Below are 19182 nucleotides of genomic sequence, written 5' to 3' on the forward strand. Positions count from 1 at the left end.
TACTTGCTTCCATTCAGCCACGAACATTAGTGAGGTCGGGCACTGATGTTGGGCGATTAGGCCTGGCTCGCAGTCGGCGTTCCAATTCATCCCAAAAGTGTTCGATGGGGTTGAGGTCAGGGTTCTGTGTAGGCCAGTCAAGTTCTTCCACACAAACCATTTTTGTATGGACCTCACTTTGTGCATGGGGCATTGTCATTCTGAAACAGGAAAGGGCCTTCCCCAAACCGAATCGTCTAGAATGTCATTGTATGCTGTAGCGTTAAGATTTCCCTTCACTGGAACTAAGGGGCCCAAACCATGTAAAACAGCCCCAGACCATTATTCCTCCTGCACCAAACTTTACAGTTGGCACTATGCATTCGGGCATGTAGCTTTCTCCTGTCATCCACCAAACCCAGATTTCGTCCTTTGGACTGCCAGATGGTGAAGCCTGATTCATCACTCCAGAGAACTCGTTTACACTCTTCCAGAGTCCAATGGCGGCAAGCTTTAAACCACTCCAGCCGACGCTTGGCATTGCGCATGGTGATCTTAAGCTTGTGTGAGGCTGCTCGGCCATGGAAACCCATTTCATGAAGCTCCCGACAAACAGTTATTGTGCTGACGTTGCTTCCAAAGGCAGTTTGGAACTCGGTAGTGGGTGTTGCAACCGAGGACAGACACAATTTTACACTATACGCATCAGCACTCAGCGGTCCCGTTCTGTGAGCTTGTGTGGCCTACCACTTCGCGGCTGAGCCGTTGTTGCTCCTAGACGTTTCCAATTCACAATAACAGCACTTACAGTTAATCGGGGCAGCTCTAGCAGGGCAGAAATTTGATGAATTGACTTGTTGGAAAGGTGGCATCATATGACGGTGCCACGTTGAAAGTCACTGAGCTCTTCAGTAAGGCCATTCTACTGCTGCCAATGTTTGTCTATGGAGATTGCATGGCTGTGTGCTCGATTTTATACACCTGTCTGCAACGGGTGTGGCTAAAATAGCCGAATCCGCTAATTTGAAGGGGTTTCCACATACCGTGTACACTATATATACAAAAGTATATCAGGGATCATCAACTAGATTCAGCCACGGGACGATTTTGTTCTGGAGCGGATGGTCGGGCGGCCAGAACATAATTACAAATCATTTGTAGACTGAAAATTGACCGCAAGAATAATTTCAAACCTTGCTTACATTTGTATAAAATCACGTGTCTCTCTGTTATGTGATTACAGAGGGTTCCTGGTTCGCGCCCGTGTCGGGGCGAGGGGACGTACTAAAGTTATACTGTTACACATACTGTTAATTTATTTTCTTAGTGTCTCACAGAATTCCTTTTCGAGGTTTGGATGGTCACTTTGAAAATATGGATTTTGTGTTCACATTTTTGAAGTTGTAGCTTATTTCTGACACCCAGGGTTTTGAACCTTTTTTATATATATTTTTTTTTTGTAAGTTTGCTGGTTATTTAGCAACGTCCAAAATCTTCTGGGTCGCATTTTTACAGCAATGCTAGTGGAAACTGAACCAGCTAGTGGTGCATACAAAAGCATGGGGCACATGAAGGAAAGCAGCTCTTTTATTTCAAAAGCACTGAAGACAAAAACAACGACCATGTACTGAGCAAGGAGACCAACTGACATTTACATTTGTATGCCATTTGGATTTGGGATGGTCAGTCAATGTTTTCACTTTCAATATCAAGAATAGTCTGTTCATAGTCTTGTCAACAATGAGCACTTTTATGTATACTGTGAGGTTAACAGTTTATATTATTTACAGTATAGTGTCCTTAAATGCTGTGAGAATTGGTTTGATACCAAGGCAATTTGACAAACCTTGTCTAATCATATGATACTGAATTTAATAGAAAAATGTGTCAACAGCGATAAACTCAAATTCCTACTGATTAAGCCTACATGACTTGCAGCTAGTTTCTTATCACACAGCATGCCACATACTGTACATTGAGTCACTCCAGATGCATCATGGTGAAAAATACTGAATGAAATCTGCAATTTGAGGATATCAACATACAAGGCCAATGGAAAGACCTTAAATTTGCCAACAGGTTTGTCTATGTACAGGTAAGATGAGTTTTTATACAGCTAATTTAAACACTTCTCTAACCATTCCCTCGACTACAGCAGTTGCCACTTCTCTCAAACTCTTAAAAACACCTATTCAATTGATATTTGTGAGAGAACAGTTTGTGCACAGTATTAAAAAAAATTGAAGGAAAATCTATTTCACTGAAGCAGTAGCGATGGAATGACAAGCAAATTGTGCCCCAGTCATTACCATAGAGCGATGAAGAAAACAAAAACATTATAGAGGGAGGGAAATCATTTTCTTTGTTGTGAAATGTTCACTGTCGGTGCATTGTCTAGTTCAATGGAGTGACAAGGAAAAGTAAAAGGGTCGCAAAATGCTTTTCAACCACAGAGGATGTATTACATATCAGGGTACTGACTTAAAACAACCAACCTGCCGATTATGGCTACAGTGCATATACCTTAGTATTTACACACAAACATAATGCGTCTCACATGCATTTGAAGTCATTTGCAAAGACATCTATTTGAACACTTATTTTGCATCGTACTTGTTGACCTAGCGTTCAAGATTTCAATCAAGTTTCATATGATCCGCAATCCGTGTCGTTCCACCCTTTTCCATCTCATAAATGTATATTATATGTCGCATGACCGCACAACGGTTCAGTTATGATGGGCATTTGAGAGAATACACTGATTATAGTGTGTCCGCAATTCAGTAGTGTAAGCCTCTAGGACTGCTCATAGACAAGCAACTGCTCAGCATTTATTCTCTATGCATCTCTATGTAATAGTTGGCTCAAACTCATACAGCATCTGTAATTGGGCCTTGTTCGCTTCGCAGTCTTTAGTTGGTGTTGAAATCAAAAACGTACCTCGACAATTAAAGCTTTGTGCGGCAGGAACACAGAATCAATATTAATTCATGCTGATGTCAAACATGAGCTGCTGTTATTTAAATCCAATTAAATAAATAAGGTTGACTTTCCCAAGCGTTCTAAAAGACAGTCAGCGTGTCAGTAGCAGTTTCTTGTCGTTGGCTGCAGCATATTGAACTGATGCTCTGTATCACAGAACATAAATACTGCTTAGATCCATGGTCCGTAGACAGGTAGCCTGTGTTCAGTCCCATGTTGTTCAATGTTCATTAGGCTTTGCAATGGAATTTTTTAAAAGATGTTTCGCAACAAAACAAAAATGAAAAATTCTTATTGGACAAAGTCCAGGAAGTCCCGCCCTGTTTGTCTACTTTTCCTGTTTGGTGCCTTATGAACCCTGGCCCTTCTTCCTCCCACAGAAAAGTACCTAACTTCCTTCTGTCTCTCAGAGAAATGTCTTGTAAGCACATCGACGGCACTAGCTTCTGCAAAGGCGAACGAGTTTGTGGTTGTTGAATTTACTCTAATCCTGGAAACCATGATGATGATGATGATGATGATGATGATGATGATGATGATGATGAATGATTGACAGCAGCGGCCCACCATTGTCAGCTTCCCTAAAAGGCTGAGGAGGAGTCAGAGGACGAGACAGGTAGCAGACTCCATCACTCACTTAGCAGGGTAACACCACGTTAACAGGCCATCACGGACAACTGTCGTGGGAAGAAAAGAGATACATGTATAGGAGGTGAAACTGTAAAATGTTCATGTAAATCATAATTTGAGAGGATGCGGTGCTCACTGTGCGGAGTGTACTCACTGCTACACCAGCCCGTCGTACAGCGATAGAGCCTGGACGATGGATGGGTCTGCTTTGGAGCCCTCCTGGAATTCCTTCAGGGTCAACAATCCGTCTGCGTTCTGAAAAACAACAAATCCTCACATTTGAATAATACTTTATTACATATTACCGAATGGATAATGGCTGGACTGCTGTTCAATATTTAAACCAGTAGAGGGCACTCTTCGTCAGGCTCAGCATAGTGTATAACAGCCTATTTACTGCACCCTTATACAACCCAATCAGTCAGCGTTGGTCTGGCCCAGTTCCGAATGCCTCTTCAGAGAGTATCTAACTCTCCATTGGGTTTGATAAGGAGTCTCTCTGACAAAAAGCCTCAGGGCTTGGGCTAGCTAGTGCCTCCTTGAGGGGGGCATCAGAGTTTTCCGACTGAAAACAGGCCTTCTATTTGAGCAGTGCCAGCCGCACAGGGCACATGTATCCTCCTGAGGAGGCTAGGAAGATACATTGGAGCCGTTGGCCTATCTTTTACATGCATTAGACAGGTGTGTGTGTGATTGGTTTACTCTACCTTGTCCATCATGGCAAAGATTCGGTCCACTCTTTTCTCTGGTGTGTTTTCTTCCTCAGGCAATTCCACTGTGTTCCCCTTTTTTGTGACAAAATGTTACATTTTATTTCATTTAACATATGCATGGTAACATAGACAACAGACCCCCCCCCCCCCTCACAGGCCCTTGTTTACAGAAAATATCACAAATTGCAGATCATAACAATTCTATTTTTTTTAACAACAGAAGTTAATAACTCAACATTTGCCTCTTTAGCACCATGCATGCAGGACACAGAAAGATCCAGTTTGCAATGTTCATAAATGAAAGCACACATTGACATAATGGCAGAGAGTGAAGCTCCTGCCAATGTAAAGCAATCATTTTTTGCGCTGCTGTAATTCTGGCAAGACATATTCGCTTTTCACAAACAGTAAGAGCCATGGAAGAACAGTGATTGACAGTAGTGGTGTTGGTGAAAAGGGAATATTTTTTTGCAACAATGGTGGATAAAGACATCGAAACCTGATTCGAAAATGAGGAGACCTCTGGACATTCATGAAACCATATGCAAAAAAGTGCCTTGGAAACCATGGGGGCAGAGCAAACAATTTGGAACGGGAATTATTTTAATTTGAAATATTTTACGTGGTGTGGTGTATAGTCAATGTATGAAATTAAAATCGGTCATCTGATGATTGTGATTTCTTGATGATAATGAGATGTTGGAACAGACCGAGCAGCAGTTGGCGGCAGTCTGGTAAGGATAGATCCCTACACCATTGTGTGTTAAGGGATAGAGGTTTATTTGCAGCTGTCAGAAAGTATATATATAATTTATAGACTAAGGCCGGTATTCAATCCGATCAGAGGAAGAGCTGTGTTATAGCACGCTTGACATTTAAAGGTAGTCCTAATTTCCAATTGAGCCGACGTATGCAGCATTTACCGTGAATGCAGTCTCTGCAAATCCGGGAACATTGCCTTTAAAAGGTGCATAATTGACAAAGTGAGATCGGACTGAATCCAATGAGCAGTTGATCAAGCATAGTTTTTTTTACAGGATTCGTAGTTAGCTCTGTTCTCCATGGTGCACCATAAGCCCGGAGCGCTGCCCATAGCTGCAAATGAACAAAAAGAGGTCCCTGGTAAATTATATTGACGTTGTACCCACCGTGTTCCCCTGTACGCGCGGCTGCGCGCAAACAAACAAACACACACACATAAATGCCTCAGTTACCTGCATGAAATTACGGAATATTTCTTTAAATGCTATACACTACACGGGACAAGGTATCATCTAAACTGTCTCAAAATGGCTCACTTAAGAGCAACAACCAGACGTTCCCATTGAAATGTTGAAATACTGATTATGATGCTCCGTACCCATCAACTAAATTACGAGAATAGATCAAAGCTGAATATTTGATGTTGAGACAACCGAGGAAGGACTTACCACCATCTGGTAAATGGCGTCCACAATATTCAGCATCTCATCCCGGGTTATGTAACCGTCGTTATCCAGGTCGTAAAGCTTGAAGGCCCCTGCAAAAGCCATAAACAGCACATGAAGGAAACTTTTTTTTTTAAACCCGGTTTTTCTCCCCAATTTCGTGGTAACCAATTGGTAGTTACAGTCTTGTCTCATCGCTGCAACTCCCGTACAGACTCAGGAGAGGCGAAGGTCGAGAGCCGTGCATCCCCCAAAACACAACCCAGCCAAGCCGCACTGCCTCTTGACACAATGCCCACTTAACCCAGAAGCCAGCCACACCAATGTGTCAGAGGAAACACATTGCACCTGGTGACAGTGTCATCGTGCACTGCACACAGCCCACCACAGGAGTCACTAGTGCGCGATGGGACGAGGACATCCCTGCCGGCCAAACCCTCCCCTAACCCGGACGACACTGGGCCAATTGTGCGCCACCCCATGGGTCTCCCGGTCGCGGCCGGCTGCGACAGAGCCTGGACTCGAACCCAGAATCTAGTGGCACAGCTAGCACTGTGATGCAGTGACCACTACGCCACTCAGGAGGCCCAGAGGAAACTTTTGATATATTCCTTAGGACTGCTAATATATACATTAAGGTGACACCTAATTTCCCTACGATTGAAATGCATCCTAATACCTCTCTACCTGTTAGCCAATTACTGCATCAACAACTGTCAGCAGTTGATCAACTCCTGCTAATGACCTGAGGCGTGTGTGACAGTGAGGGAGCATCAGCATGTGTGAAACAGGGTGTGTGTATGTGTCAGAAGGTGTGTCAGTATAGCTCGACACTGTGCATACATAGCGTTTATTCCTGTTATCCCTGCCGTTCAGCTACAACGACAGCTGTGACCACCTACAGGCGTCTGGGAAGATTAGAGATCACCTTGTTGATGCAGGAGCCAACATGACTAGGTCAAAGGTCAGTGTGAGGAAATGGTAATGCAAAGCAGTGAGAGAATGGGATAGGGAGAGAGAAAGAGAGGGAATTGGTGTATTATTTTTATTGCTGTGGCTGACTGGGTTTGAACCTGGGTCGACTGCGCGCCTCAAGACTGTGCTAGCCTGCTGAGCTAAAGCTTAGGCCCTAGGATATTTTCTCCAGGCTTACATCTGAGCTTCTCGTCCAGGGTCCCTCTGGAGGTGACCGACAGGGCCTGGATGAACTCGGCAAACTCAATACGTCCATCCTGCAGAGAAACAGAAGGAGAGAGGGAGATAAAAAGTTATTTCAAGAAAAGTGGAGGGAAGGAGAGAGACCGTGGAGGGAAGGAGAGAGACCGTGGAGGGAAGGAGAGAGACCGTGGAGGGAAGGAGAGAGACCGTGAAGGGAAGGAGAGAGACCGTGAAGGGAAGGAGAGAGACAGGGAAGGGAAGGAGAGAGACAAGGGAAGGAGGGAGACAGTGGAGTGGAGGAAGGAGAGAGACAGTGGAGTGGAGGGAAGGAGAGAGACAGCGGAGGGAAGGAGAGAGACAGGGAAGGAGAGAGACAGTGGAGTGAGAGGAAGCAGAGACAGCGGATGGAAGCAGAGACAGGGAAGGAGAGAGACAGCGGGGGAAGGAGAGAGAGAGCGGAGGAAGGAGAGAGAGAGCGGAGGAAGGAGAGAGACGCGGAGGGAAGGGAGAGACAGCGGAGGGAAGAGAGAGACAGCGGAGGGAAGGAGAGGGACGAGCGAGGGAAGGAGAGAGACAGCGGAGGGAAGGAGAGAGACAGCGGAGGGAAGGAGAGGACAGCGGAGGAAGAGAGGACAGCGGAGGGAAGGAGAGGGACAGCGGAAGGAAGGAGAGAGACAGCGGAAGGAAGGAGAGAGACAGCGGAAGGAAGACGTAGGGGAGCTCAGAGTGCACCCCCCTCCAAAAAACACATACAAATTGTTCAAAAAGTAGTATACTGGGTCTTTAATAGTCCTGTTTTAGTGGACCGATATAGCGCCCCCCCCCCCCCCCCCCCCCCCCCAGACTATGGTAAAGAATGTTTGAAAGAGGGAAGAAGGATATGGAGAGAAGAACATGAAAGTGATAGACGCATAACCAAAGAAACAGTCACAGCCAGACAGGAGAAAATAATCGACCAGACACAGAAACAGGCTATTTTCTCCACAGAAGAGTGAGAGACCAATTCAATCTAATCTCACAAATGGCTCTCGGGAAAGATAGCAGACAAATAACTGGAGTCTGGCTTCTCAATGGAAATGACTGCAGTCAGAGAGGACACTTAAAGCAAGCAAACATTTTTTAAGCCATTTAGTAAACGCTTTTATCCAAAGAGACTTAGTCTTGCGTGCATACAGCTTTTACATATGGGTGGTCCCTGGAATCAAACCCATAGTGCAAGCGGCATGCTCAACCAACTGCGCTACAGAGGACCAGTACATTAGCCATGACATAAACCATTTCAGTTATGCAATGGAACCCAATCCAAACATTTTATGAGGGATGTTAAGTGATGTCCTTTCATACACTAAGCCAGTAAGGTTGTTAATTGGTTTACTGTTGTCCTAGCTTCTAAGAAAATAAAGTGAACATAAATGCGTTCCGCAGGCAGCCTGTTACCTTGTTCTCGTCAAACACATTGAAAACGAAGCTGGCGAACTTGGTGGGGTCACCGAAGGGGAAGAATTGCTTGTAGATCTTCTGGAAGCCAGCTGAATCCAACTGACCACTAGGACAGTCCTTAATAAAACCCTTATACCTGGGGGTGGATGGAGGGAGGAATGGGGAAAGGAAGGAGAGGGGGATGCCCAGGAAGAGGGGAGGGAGGAGAGAAAAGAGAGAGGTGGTGAGCGGTGAATCGTTGAATGGAACAATTACTTCATTCAGTGTGACTGATGAAACTCATTCCTAAAGTAAGGATCCCTGAGGCCTGCTAGAAAGATCTGATAAAGAACGTCCTGCTATCAAGTAGCACAATGATAAGAGCGTTGTCTGCTTGAAAGGAGGCATAATAAACAAATCAAATATCCCAAACATACTGCACCAATGTGTCGGAGGAAACACTGTTCAACTGACAACAGGTCAGCCTGCAGGCTCCCGGCCCGCCACAAGGAGTCGCTAGAGCACGATGAGCCAAGTAAAGCCAAACCCTCCCCTAACCCGGACAACGCTGGGCCAATTGTGCGCCCCCTTATGGGACTCCCGGCCACGGCCGGTTGTGACCCAGCCTGGGATCGAACCCGGGTCTGTAGTGAAGCCTCAAGCACTGCGATGCAGTGCCTTAGACCGCTGCGTCCCCCGGTAGGCCTGCACCCCTTTTTTCAATACTCAGCACAGTGGTTCTCAATCGTGGGCCTGGGGACCCAAAGGGGTGCATTTTTGTGTTTGCCCTAGTGATTCACATGATTAAAATCAACAACTCCTCATCAGGCTTTGATGATTTGAATCAGGTGTGTAGTGCTAGGGCAACAAAAAAAAGTGCACCCCTTTGGGTCCCCAGGCCCAGGATTGAGAACCAGTGCTCTAGCATGATACTGAGCCTTTTTCTAAAATGTTTTATGAGATTGGAGAACACATTAGTAGGGATCTTAGACCATTCCTCCATACTGAATATTTTCAGATCCTTCATCATTTGTTTGTTCTTATGGACTGTCCTCTTCAATTCAAACCACAGGTTTTCAATGGTGTTCAAGTCCAGAGACTGAGATGGCCATTGCAAAATGCTGATTTTATGGTCAATTAACAATTTCTTTGTGGATTTTGATTGGTGCTTGGGGTTATTATCTTGCTGGTAGTTTCAGCCTCCTCGCAGAGGCAACCAGCTTTTGGGCTAAAATGTCCTGGTACTTGGTAAAGTTCATTGTGCCGTTGACCTTAACAAGGACCCCAGAACCAGTGGATGCAAAATAGCCCCATAACATCAAATCCACCACCATATTTTAACCGTAGGAATGAGGTACTTTTCTGCATACGCTTCTATTTTTCAACGCCAAACCCACCACTGGTGTGCTTGGCCAAAGAGCTCTATGTTCATGTCACCCTTGCACCACTAAGCCAAGTGCCAATGCCGTTGATCAAACTCCCGGCGCTCTTACCTTACTGCTACTCAAACAAAACTACTCCTAGCCTTGAGAAAGACCACAGTCTTTCATCCAAAACCACACTGTTCAGTAATTTTACTTTCCCACACTGTATCTGAACGAGGAAGAGATGAGGGACTGACACTGCTCCCACAAAAGGGTGTAAGCAGTAGGCTCACTAGTGGATGACAGCGACAGCCCCTGTTTTATTACCGTTTGATGTGTTGTTTGCCTACTCGGCAGACACAACGATTCCCTGGCATTGTGATTTGTAATCTCTCGCTCGGCTCTATTCATGTCAGCTAGCTAGCACTGTAAACGCTTTGGGTGAGAATCTTCTTCCAGCACTGACTTTACAGCACGGGGTGATGCAAAATCACTTCAAAGACAAGCGAGGCAAAATAGGGATCGGCAGGGTATTGTGGTTGGTGGCGGGCGGAGAAGTTTGTGTGTGTGTTGTCTCTTTCCAATGGCTTCCTCTCACAGTATGATCTGTGAACTGTGATAGAAGCTCTCGTAGGCCTTTTTGCAGCTATAGACAGAGACAAACACATTTCAGTCTAGCCCAACTCACAAAGATATGACTGGGGACAGGGGCATGAATGGATACTGGGTACAGGGGCGGGACTGGGGCATGAGTGGGGACTGGGGCATGAATGGGTACTGGGCACAGGGGCATGCCTGGGGACAGGGGCGGGACTGGGGCATGACTGGGGCATGACTGGGGACTGGGGAGCATCAGAGTAAAAGCTGTGAGGGGTCAGTTTCTGTCTCTCCTTCTTCTTCTGACTGCTCTTCCTCCTTTGAGTCTACATGTCATGTCGTTCAGTAACATGTCTCTCCGCGGTTCTCGATAAGTTTCTTATCAGAGTGGGAACCCGACCCAGTGTCAACAGCTCTCCATCTGTGGTGTGTACGGGGAGCCACAAGAGGGGAAGCCACGGAACTTGGCACAAGCAGCAAAGTATTTGGAAATCAGAAAGGCTATGAGGTCAAAATAACCTAGCACTGGTCTGAGGTGATGCGTTGCGACAGAAACGTCCTTTGTTTTGATTGGCTATGTCGAACATAAATGTTTAGCTGCTTTTGCGACACCACATCTCTTATGTTCTGCTCTTATGGCCAGTTTCAACGCATTGCATGTGTCTGTAAACTTCACTCAATACTCATTGATATTTTTTTACTTATTTAACTTGTCCTACGGCCAATCGTGCGTGTTTTATTTTTCATAAAAACAGTGAGTTCTGCCTAAATTTAGTAATGAATCTGGCGACCGGCAAAACGGGTAACCAATTGGAAGCTGGCCGCAACATCAGAACACAGCACCACCTTCGTAACCCCAGAGACTAGCCAGAGGTTATAATGACTATGAGGAGATAACGACAGGGTTGTATACGGCTACCAAGGCAGCAGCTTCTCAGGGTGTGGCCCTCTGGCTACAGGCTGAGGGCCAGGCTGGTCTAGCGAGGTTATGTCTGCAGCTGCCACAACTAGTAGCGGTGCCAGCAAAGTCTCAGGCAGGAGAGCTGTGCCACTGGGCTGTGTTGTGGTACCTGGCCCACGTACATATGTGTGTGGCCTGACACCTCAGCCAACACACTGAGTCTGGGCACAGAGCCTGGCCAGCCCACCACCATACCTCAGAGGATGGCCAATGATGGATTGTTTTCATCAAGCCCTTTTCACTAGGTTTCACAGTGTTCTTTCCCCCCACTGTATGGGCATAGAAGTCAACCCATCCAACGCCAAATTGGGTGAAACACGGCAGCCATTTTGTGCCTGAGCGCGCACCACACTTTATAGTGGAGGAGAAAGCAGTGATTTCGCCTATTTGAGGCAGGGGATAGTTATAGGGCATTGCTACTACATTACTGTGACGGGCCAGGTATGAAATGTAGAAAGGACACCCATTGTCTTGTGATGTCACAGGATCTTTACCTACCACCTCAATTTAACGTCTCATTCGAAGGACGGTGTCTGTCCAAATTCAACTCGGGGCATCAGCTACAATACTTTGAAAGCTGTAACGCCTTACAAAGAGCCTTCTATTTCAAGATGTGGTTATGAAAACCCAGTGATGCATCCGGGTGTCCATGGTAACGAGGGCTGAACAGGAAGGTTGTTGTAACATAAACACTGTAGGAGTTTGCTGAAGGTTTTAGCGTTCCACAAATATGGTCGATGCAAAATCGACAAAACAGAGAGTGCCACTGATTTCTGGTGCCGACTATAATGCCAGCTGACTCACCACCGACAGCTGTTGTGCCCTTGAGCAACGCACTTAACCCCTAACCTGCTCCAGGGGTGCAGTGCAGCAGTTGAACCTGAGGTTTTCACAGATGTATTGCATTGTTGTTGACTGACGGTACACAAGTATAATGGAGCATTTGCAATACGGGGTTGACTTAGTTGTTAGCTGAGACAATAAGAGAAACTTACCATTGTTGTACCTCTTTTTCTGTGACTGCAGACAGAAAACAGAGAAAATGAGATTGTTAGAAGATGAATAATTAGACATAAAGACAACACACAAGACCGACAGGAGGTTTTCACTGTTGGCTGCTTCATTTGTTATTGTCGCTGAAATAACTTACATCTGCTGGGAGTGAAATGCTATGTGTAGCCCTGCTCATCTTAATCATTTAAAGATAACATATATACATAAAAAGCCGAAATAAAAGGTAGAGAATGTATGAATAATGAAACTCCCCTATGGAGTGATTTTAGTGCCAACAGAAAGTCTATTTCTTAACACAAATTCAAAATGAAGAAATTCAGATTCAATTTCTGGTGCAACTAATATAAGTCCATACATCTCCATACCATCCTGGTTTACCATAGCTGTGTTTTCCCTCCTATAAGAACGAACATCAATACATCATAAATGTACCATGTGCACTGTTAACAAGTGTATATTCTGTTATTATTATGTTATTACTCCAGATTTCAGCGTTCACCAATTGTATTTATCAGGAGTCAACTGCATTTGTTAAAACCTAGGTATTTTCTGACAAACGATTATTTTTCTTATGAGTTCCTGACAAATGGCAAAGCAACAGCACCACAAGTCCACGACCTCAACTCAAACATCTTCCAACGTTAGAATGAGTTCTATGCTCAGACTCCAGCTACGGGGCCTTTTGAACCAAATCTGCCATTAAAAATTACAGTGAATACGGTGAGCATTTCCAGAGAGAATGACAATGACATGGCTCTATTAGGCTCTTCCTTCTAAGGCTAAGGGGGCCAAGGTGACATCACAGTAGAGATGGGGACCAATTATGTGATTTATGGTTAGTACAAGCGCAGCATTAGAAAACGTCCAGTACATTGGTTCTATTTGGATGGACTTGCACGGGCCTCCATCACCATTCTGTTGACAGCACAGGCAGCTTAGTGATGAAATCAACTTAATGGGCTGCCTCTGTTCTTCAGAAAGAGACAGATGCCAGTTTGCATAGCATCAGAGTGTTTAAAACTCAAGAGAGATATTGAGACAGCACTTGACCTAATTGTGGATCAAGAACAGTGGAGCAGGAACTTCATTGCCCCCTCCCCCAAAAAACAGAAACCCACTGCCATTGGATACACTACAGTTCAAATGTGAACATTTCTGACATGATGTCATTGAGATGTGAGGTCTACCTTAAAATAACAGATCTCCATACTTCCTAATCTACTTTACTCAGTCGTACAGGTGGAAGAAAAAAAACATCCAACTTCATTAAATAAAATCTACCACCTTGGGTCCGGGAACAAAAACCTTGTGGGCTCACGGAAGCAATTCATCTCCATGGAAACCAGAGAACATATGTATAGCAGCGGGAACAAAAGGTAGAGCTGCAGTAGACAATAAGAAGTGTTCTGACTGTGTGAGTGCAGAACGTATATGAGTGAGAGAGTATTAAAAATGAGTTATTAGCCTGCAATTGGTGGCAGCAGTGGGATGTTATGCTGTTGTTAAACAATACTCCCTGTTTATGGTCAAGGTATATGTCACGCTCCATACCAGATAAGCCGATCGATCTGGGCCAGGCTTAGGTTCAATTTCCATGCAGATAGGTAGGTAGTAGAAAAAAGGGTTACAAAAGGGTTCCTCGGCTGTTCCCCATAGGAGAGCCCTTTTTGGTTCCAGGTAGAACCCTCTGTAGAAAGGATTCTACATGGAACCCAAAGGGGTTCTACCTGCAACCAAAAAGGGTTCTTCAAAGGGTTCTCCTATGGGGACATCCAAAAGACCCTTTAAGGGTGTAGGAGGAGGAGAGTACTGGGAGGAGGAAAGTAGGGGGAGGAGGAAGGGAGTGAGGGGGAAGGACAGTAGGGGGAAACAAAGAAAGAGGGAGGCTTTAAAAGGAGAAAAGATAGGGAGTGAGCCTCTCCAAGCGAAGGGCAGAGCAAGAAGAAATAAGACGAGCTGCAGTCGTGCTGAAAAGAAGAGGACAGAGTGGAAGAGAGTAGGGAGAGGAAGCAACAAGAGAGAGGCAGACAGAGAGAAAAAAGGGAAGAACAAAGGAAGAGCTAGATGGAAAGGGGAGAAGGGGAGTGAGAAGCAGGAGGGATGACTAGACCTAGAACGTGCATAGTGCAGAGCTATCGAAAGCTTTGTGGATGAGTGTGTGCACGTGTGCATGGTATAGTGAGTTTGACTGTTGCTTGTGCTGATGGATTGAGGCGATATGATCCTTTGAGCCAATGTGTATGACTGTGTGTGTGCAGTATGGAGAGAGTGTGTGTACTGTGTGTGTGGGTGGGCGTGTTAATGGCTTTAGCGGAGGCTGGCTCTTAGAGCTATGCCAATGAGAACCTAATTATACCCTTCCATTTCTCAAGGAAAAACAATTACAGAGTAAAAAGAAACTGAGCAGAAAACAGGAGAAGCTTGCATAATCTGACAACAGCAAGATCATGCAAGACTGCAAAAAAGGGCTTTATAAATACATTTGATTGACTGATTTCAACAAGTCAACCAACTAAATCAGCTAACTCAAAACCCATTTACGCCAGCCCCCTAGGCTATCACCAGTAACCCTGCACATTGATTTGGTACTGACCTGTATATAGAGTATATTCTCGTGTGGTTTTATTTCTTGTGTGTTTTTATTATTACTGCACTGACCAATAAAACCTGATTTGATTATTTGTATCTTATCTTCTTACCTTTGATATTTAGTACGGCATTGTTGGGAAAGAGCTTGCAAGTAAGCATTTCACTGTACACCTGTTGTGATTACACCTGTTGTATCCTGTGTACTTGACAAATAAACTTTGATTTTATCTGATTGATTTGTCATGTCTTAGTGGACTAAATCAGGGTTTCCCAAACTCTGTCCTGGGGCCCTCTCTTGGTGCACCTTTAGTTTTTTGCCCCAGCACTCACTATACAGCTGACTCAAATAACCAACTCATCATCAAGCGTTGATTATTTGAATCAGCTGTGTAGTGCTAGAGCAAAAACCAAAACGTGCACCCAGGGGGGACCCCAGGACCGAGTTTGGGAAACCCTAGACTAAATTACCTCAGTGAGAGATGTGTAGTAAACGAAAGCTGGTTTCTCATCATTCCTTTTTGCATGCCCAGCACTTTCCTCCTCAGGACTGAATAGACTTCCATGACAATATATGAGAGCCATCTTAAGTGCTTCTCGTCATATCGCTATCACCCTGCATCAAAATTGAAACATTGACTGTGGTGAATGCTGATTGCTGAGGCAATGAGACTAAATGGAAGTCATCTCCCTGTGATGAAGATGCATACAGAACCAAAGAGTGATGTCTCAACCGCACCCTCTCCCCGACAGCACTTTAGGTTGGCATACTGCTAGAATTAGGAAACGCGAGACCCCGTGTGAGAGCATGAAATTAGCCCCTTTGACATGCTCGCTTCCCTTCTCAATAGGGGGCGTCTTCATCCACACATACACACACACTAGTTCACACGTTACGCCTCACCCTGAAAGATGTCTCTTGCCATTACACACATTCAAACACAGGAACATAATCTTCTGATTTATTTCTGTGAAATCTCTTCTGAATTCTAACTAGCTAACAAATTATCAAGGCTGAGCAGAGAAGCTTAAATATGCACTATGCGGAAATCGCTCCATTTCCTGGTTGCAAAAATGTGTATAGTTCGCTCAATTTAGAGAATCATTGTAGCATCTAAACCGCTGTGAAATATATTTTCCTTAACCAAAGATATTTTATTTTCAGCTGTTTGAAGCTGGTGTTAAAAACCGAATGTAAATGCAAAAATGAAATAATGGGAAGGATAGAAATAGCGCACAAAGAACAGATCTACCGCTTCTTAGAAATGTTTTCACCTATATTTAACCAGGAAAGCTTCTTAGACTTGCTTTCAATGAGAATGACAGGTCTATAACACACATTTCTATGTGAATTTGGTTGGGTCGCACAAAAAGTGACATATTTCAGCTTTAATATCTAACACTACCAGCAGGACATATACTGTACGTCAGTAATTGTCTGGTAATAAATGTCAACTCCAAATAGTTAATGATGACAATAATAGATTTGATTTAAAAAGCACTTTTCATAACAACAACGATTATGGTGACATCCTTACCGCCCATGTAAGGTGACATATTACTATTGTCAGGTGAAATTGTTGCATACAGCACCTTTAAAGATGCACTATGCAAAAATCGCACCGTCATTTCCTGGTTGCTAAAATTAGAATGATGCGCCTTATTTCAGTTTATGTGACAAAACAAGGAAGTATAGTGTAGAGCAGGGATCATCAACTAGATTCAGCTGCGGGCAAATTTTTTTCTGGAGCAAATGGTCGGGGGGCCGGAACATAATTACAAATAATTTGTAGACTGCAAATGAACCGCAAGAAGCCCAAACAGATATAATATTGGAATAAAACATAATAATTTCAAACCTTGCTTACATTTGTTTATGATCATGTGTCTTTCTATTATTCTTGGAAATACATGGGAACAGATTTGCCAAATTAAAATCACTTGATGCTGATTTCCTAGTGATTTTAACGTATTTTATATCCAACAATGAAAATTGAACAAATAAAAATATATTTATTTTTGTTTTGCTCAGAAAACTTAGGGTGCCTTCAAACTCATCTCTGGACCTCGAAGCTGGTTCCACTGCATTTTTTCATTGTCCCCCTTTAATCAGGGACTGATTTGGATCTGGGACACCAGGTGTGTGCAATTAATTGGGGCGGCAGGTAGCCTAGTGGTTAGAGCGTTGGACTAGTAACCAAAAGGTTGTAAAATTGAATCCCCGAGCTGACAAGGTAAAAAAATCTGTTGTTCTGCCCCTGAACAAGTTAACCCACTGTTCCTAGGCCGTCATTGAAAATAAGAATTTGTTCTTAACTGACTTGCATAGTTAAATAAAGGTTAACAAATGTACAAAAAAATATCAGGTAGAACAGAAAACTAGCAGGTTCTGGACTCGTGGGGTAAGAGTTGAATAACCCTGCTGTAGAGAATGAATGTATCTAAACCGCTGTGAAATATCTCTTTAATAATGGGAAGCATAGAAATAGCGCACATAGGCCAGATATACTGCTTCTTAGACTTGATTGCAATGAGAATGACAGATCTATAACACACATTTCTGAATGAATTTGGTCAAGTCACCCAAAAAGTTACATATTGCAGCTTTAAATATTGTGTTTTTTCAGAAGATACAAAAGAAGGTAGCTTTTGAGAATTTCAACCATCTCATTGAGTGTTCTTGACCAGAGAAACAGTGAGACATAACAGACATGATAGTCGGCTTTTATCGTTATCCGCAAGAGTTTACCTTCACTCCGTGGGGGTGTTCCTCGAGGTCTGGTTCAACCTTTGACCCTGCTAAAGGTCAGAGTTTATCTCTGTTAGTATGGTGGTGAGTGATAAATAAGCCACACACACTACTGTAGGGGAAAGCATTCCGCTGACACCATGTAGACATATCTATTGCCTGTAAAGGTTTCTCAAAAGGACAGATACAGCTATTTAGTTATTGCTTTACTTGATTCAATTTTAGCCTACTCTGATTTAGTGCAACATATTATTTGGTCGACATTGTTCTAGAGCATGGCTTCATAATCTTCATCAGAAGTATTGCATCAAGTGCTAAGCAGATTTCGAGTGACTACTGAGTCTCTAACGTGTATTAGCACACCTGAGGGAAAGCCATTCAATCTGAGAGGAAGATGTACTACAATGGTTGCTGTGTCCATGTCTTCAAACCACATTACCGAATGGCTATCACCTTCCAAAGGCTGTACGACCAATTGACAACAGTGTAATAAACTGAAATACTTTTCAGATATTCAATATATATGATTTAATGAGTCTCTCTTTAGTTGGGGATTTCAGATTTGCTCGTTAACATCTTAATGTCCAAATGTGTAGTATGGCAAAAGTAGCTGAAAAGTTTACATAGCAAAGAAAGTTGCATAATTGTCTCCCACCATAGGATCGTCATTACACATGTGTCTTTCTTTCTATTTACTTGGCTTTTGCATACAATTAATCACTATCCACGACCTGGACAAAGCACCTTACCTGATGATCACTTGGCTGTCTCTCAACAACAGTGTGCTGATAGCCTGCTTTAAAGTCAAGGATCGCAACCAACGGGTAAGTCATGTCATTTTACCTAAGGCTCTATTGTAAAATGCTAGATTCATTTCAAGGCATCCTCTTCTGTAGCAATAGATACATTCAATACAATCAAATGTTAATGTTTTTTAAGGTTGGGACATCAAAGACAGCACAGAACAGTGGCGGTTGGAGAGGGAATGAGAAAGTAAAAAAAAAACAAGTGTTAAAAAAAAGAGGAAAAAGGTCTGCTATATCAAGACATAGACTGGTAGAAAAGAGAAAAGAAAGGAAAGGCATCAATGAAAAGAGTCTAACCTAAAGACATAGAAAGAGAGTGCTATACTTACAGTAGGTTTTCCTGGTCAGCTCCTCCACCATCTCAGGCTTTAGTTTGCTGTTGGACTTCCCCATAGCTCAAGCATATGCCTTTAAGCCTTTCTCCACGTGCTTTAAAAGACTCCCAGTTCTGCCACCTTCATTACCATTAAAAATATATATATATATAATCAAAAAATACTTCTTAAAGTCTTGCTCTTCAAGTATCAGACAAAAAATGAAGTGGAATTATAGAAAACATGTAATAAAAACGAGCAGGAAAAGGCAAAAAATGCTATGAAAGAGCAGCAGTAGCGTTAGTCTCTCCTCTCGGCGTAGCAGGATGAGTCTGGAGAGAGGAGGGCTGTAGCCTGTAATCCACTCAGCCGTGTCCCTCCTGCTTCCTGCAATCCTGGCTTGCTGCTGCTGGAACACCCTACTGGGAATAGGGTGGAAGAGAGGAGGGAGTGTGTGAGTGTGTGTATACAGTATGTGTGTGT

General features: G+C 43.8%; 1 protein-coding gene across 2 annotated transcripts; it reads right to left on the reverse strand.

Moving 5' to 3' along the window:
* Positions 1–1548: 1548 nt before the first annotated feature.
* ncs1a (neuronal calcium sensor 1a) lies at positions 1549–19168 on the reverse strand. 2 transcript variants are annotated; one of them, XM_024146460.2, is made up of 9 exons: positions 18715–19168; positions 12226–12250; positions 8327–8465; positions 6885–6963; positions 5735–5823; positions 5453–5473; positions 4299–4376; positions 3746–3846; positions 1549–3638 (listed from the first exon to the last, which is right to left on the reverse strand). In XM_024146460.2, exons 1-8 carry the CDS (start codon positions 18776–18778, stop codon positions 3748–3750), a joined length of 594 nt encoding a protein of 197 aa, XP_024002228.1. In that variant the 5' UTR covers positions 18779–19168; the 3' UTR covers positions 1549–3638; positions 3746–3747. The 2 variants fall into 2 exon arrangements, with proteins under 2 accessions (XP_024002228.1, XP_024002229.1); XM_024146461.2 differs by lacking the exon at positions 5453–5473 and having other exon boundaries at positions 18715–19164.
* Positions 19169–19182: the final 14 nt, after the last annotated feature.

This window comes from Salvelinus sp. IW2-2015, unplaced genomic scaffold (genome assembly GCF_002910315.2).
Source record: "Salvelinus sp. IW2-2015 unplaced genomic scaffold, ASM291031v2 Un_scaffold16393, whole genome shotgun sequence".
Lineage (NCBI taxonomy): Eukaryota > Metazoa > Chordata > Actinopteri > Salmoniformes > Salmonidae > Salvelinus > Salvelinus sp. IW2-2015.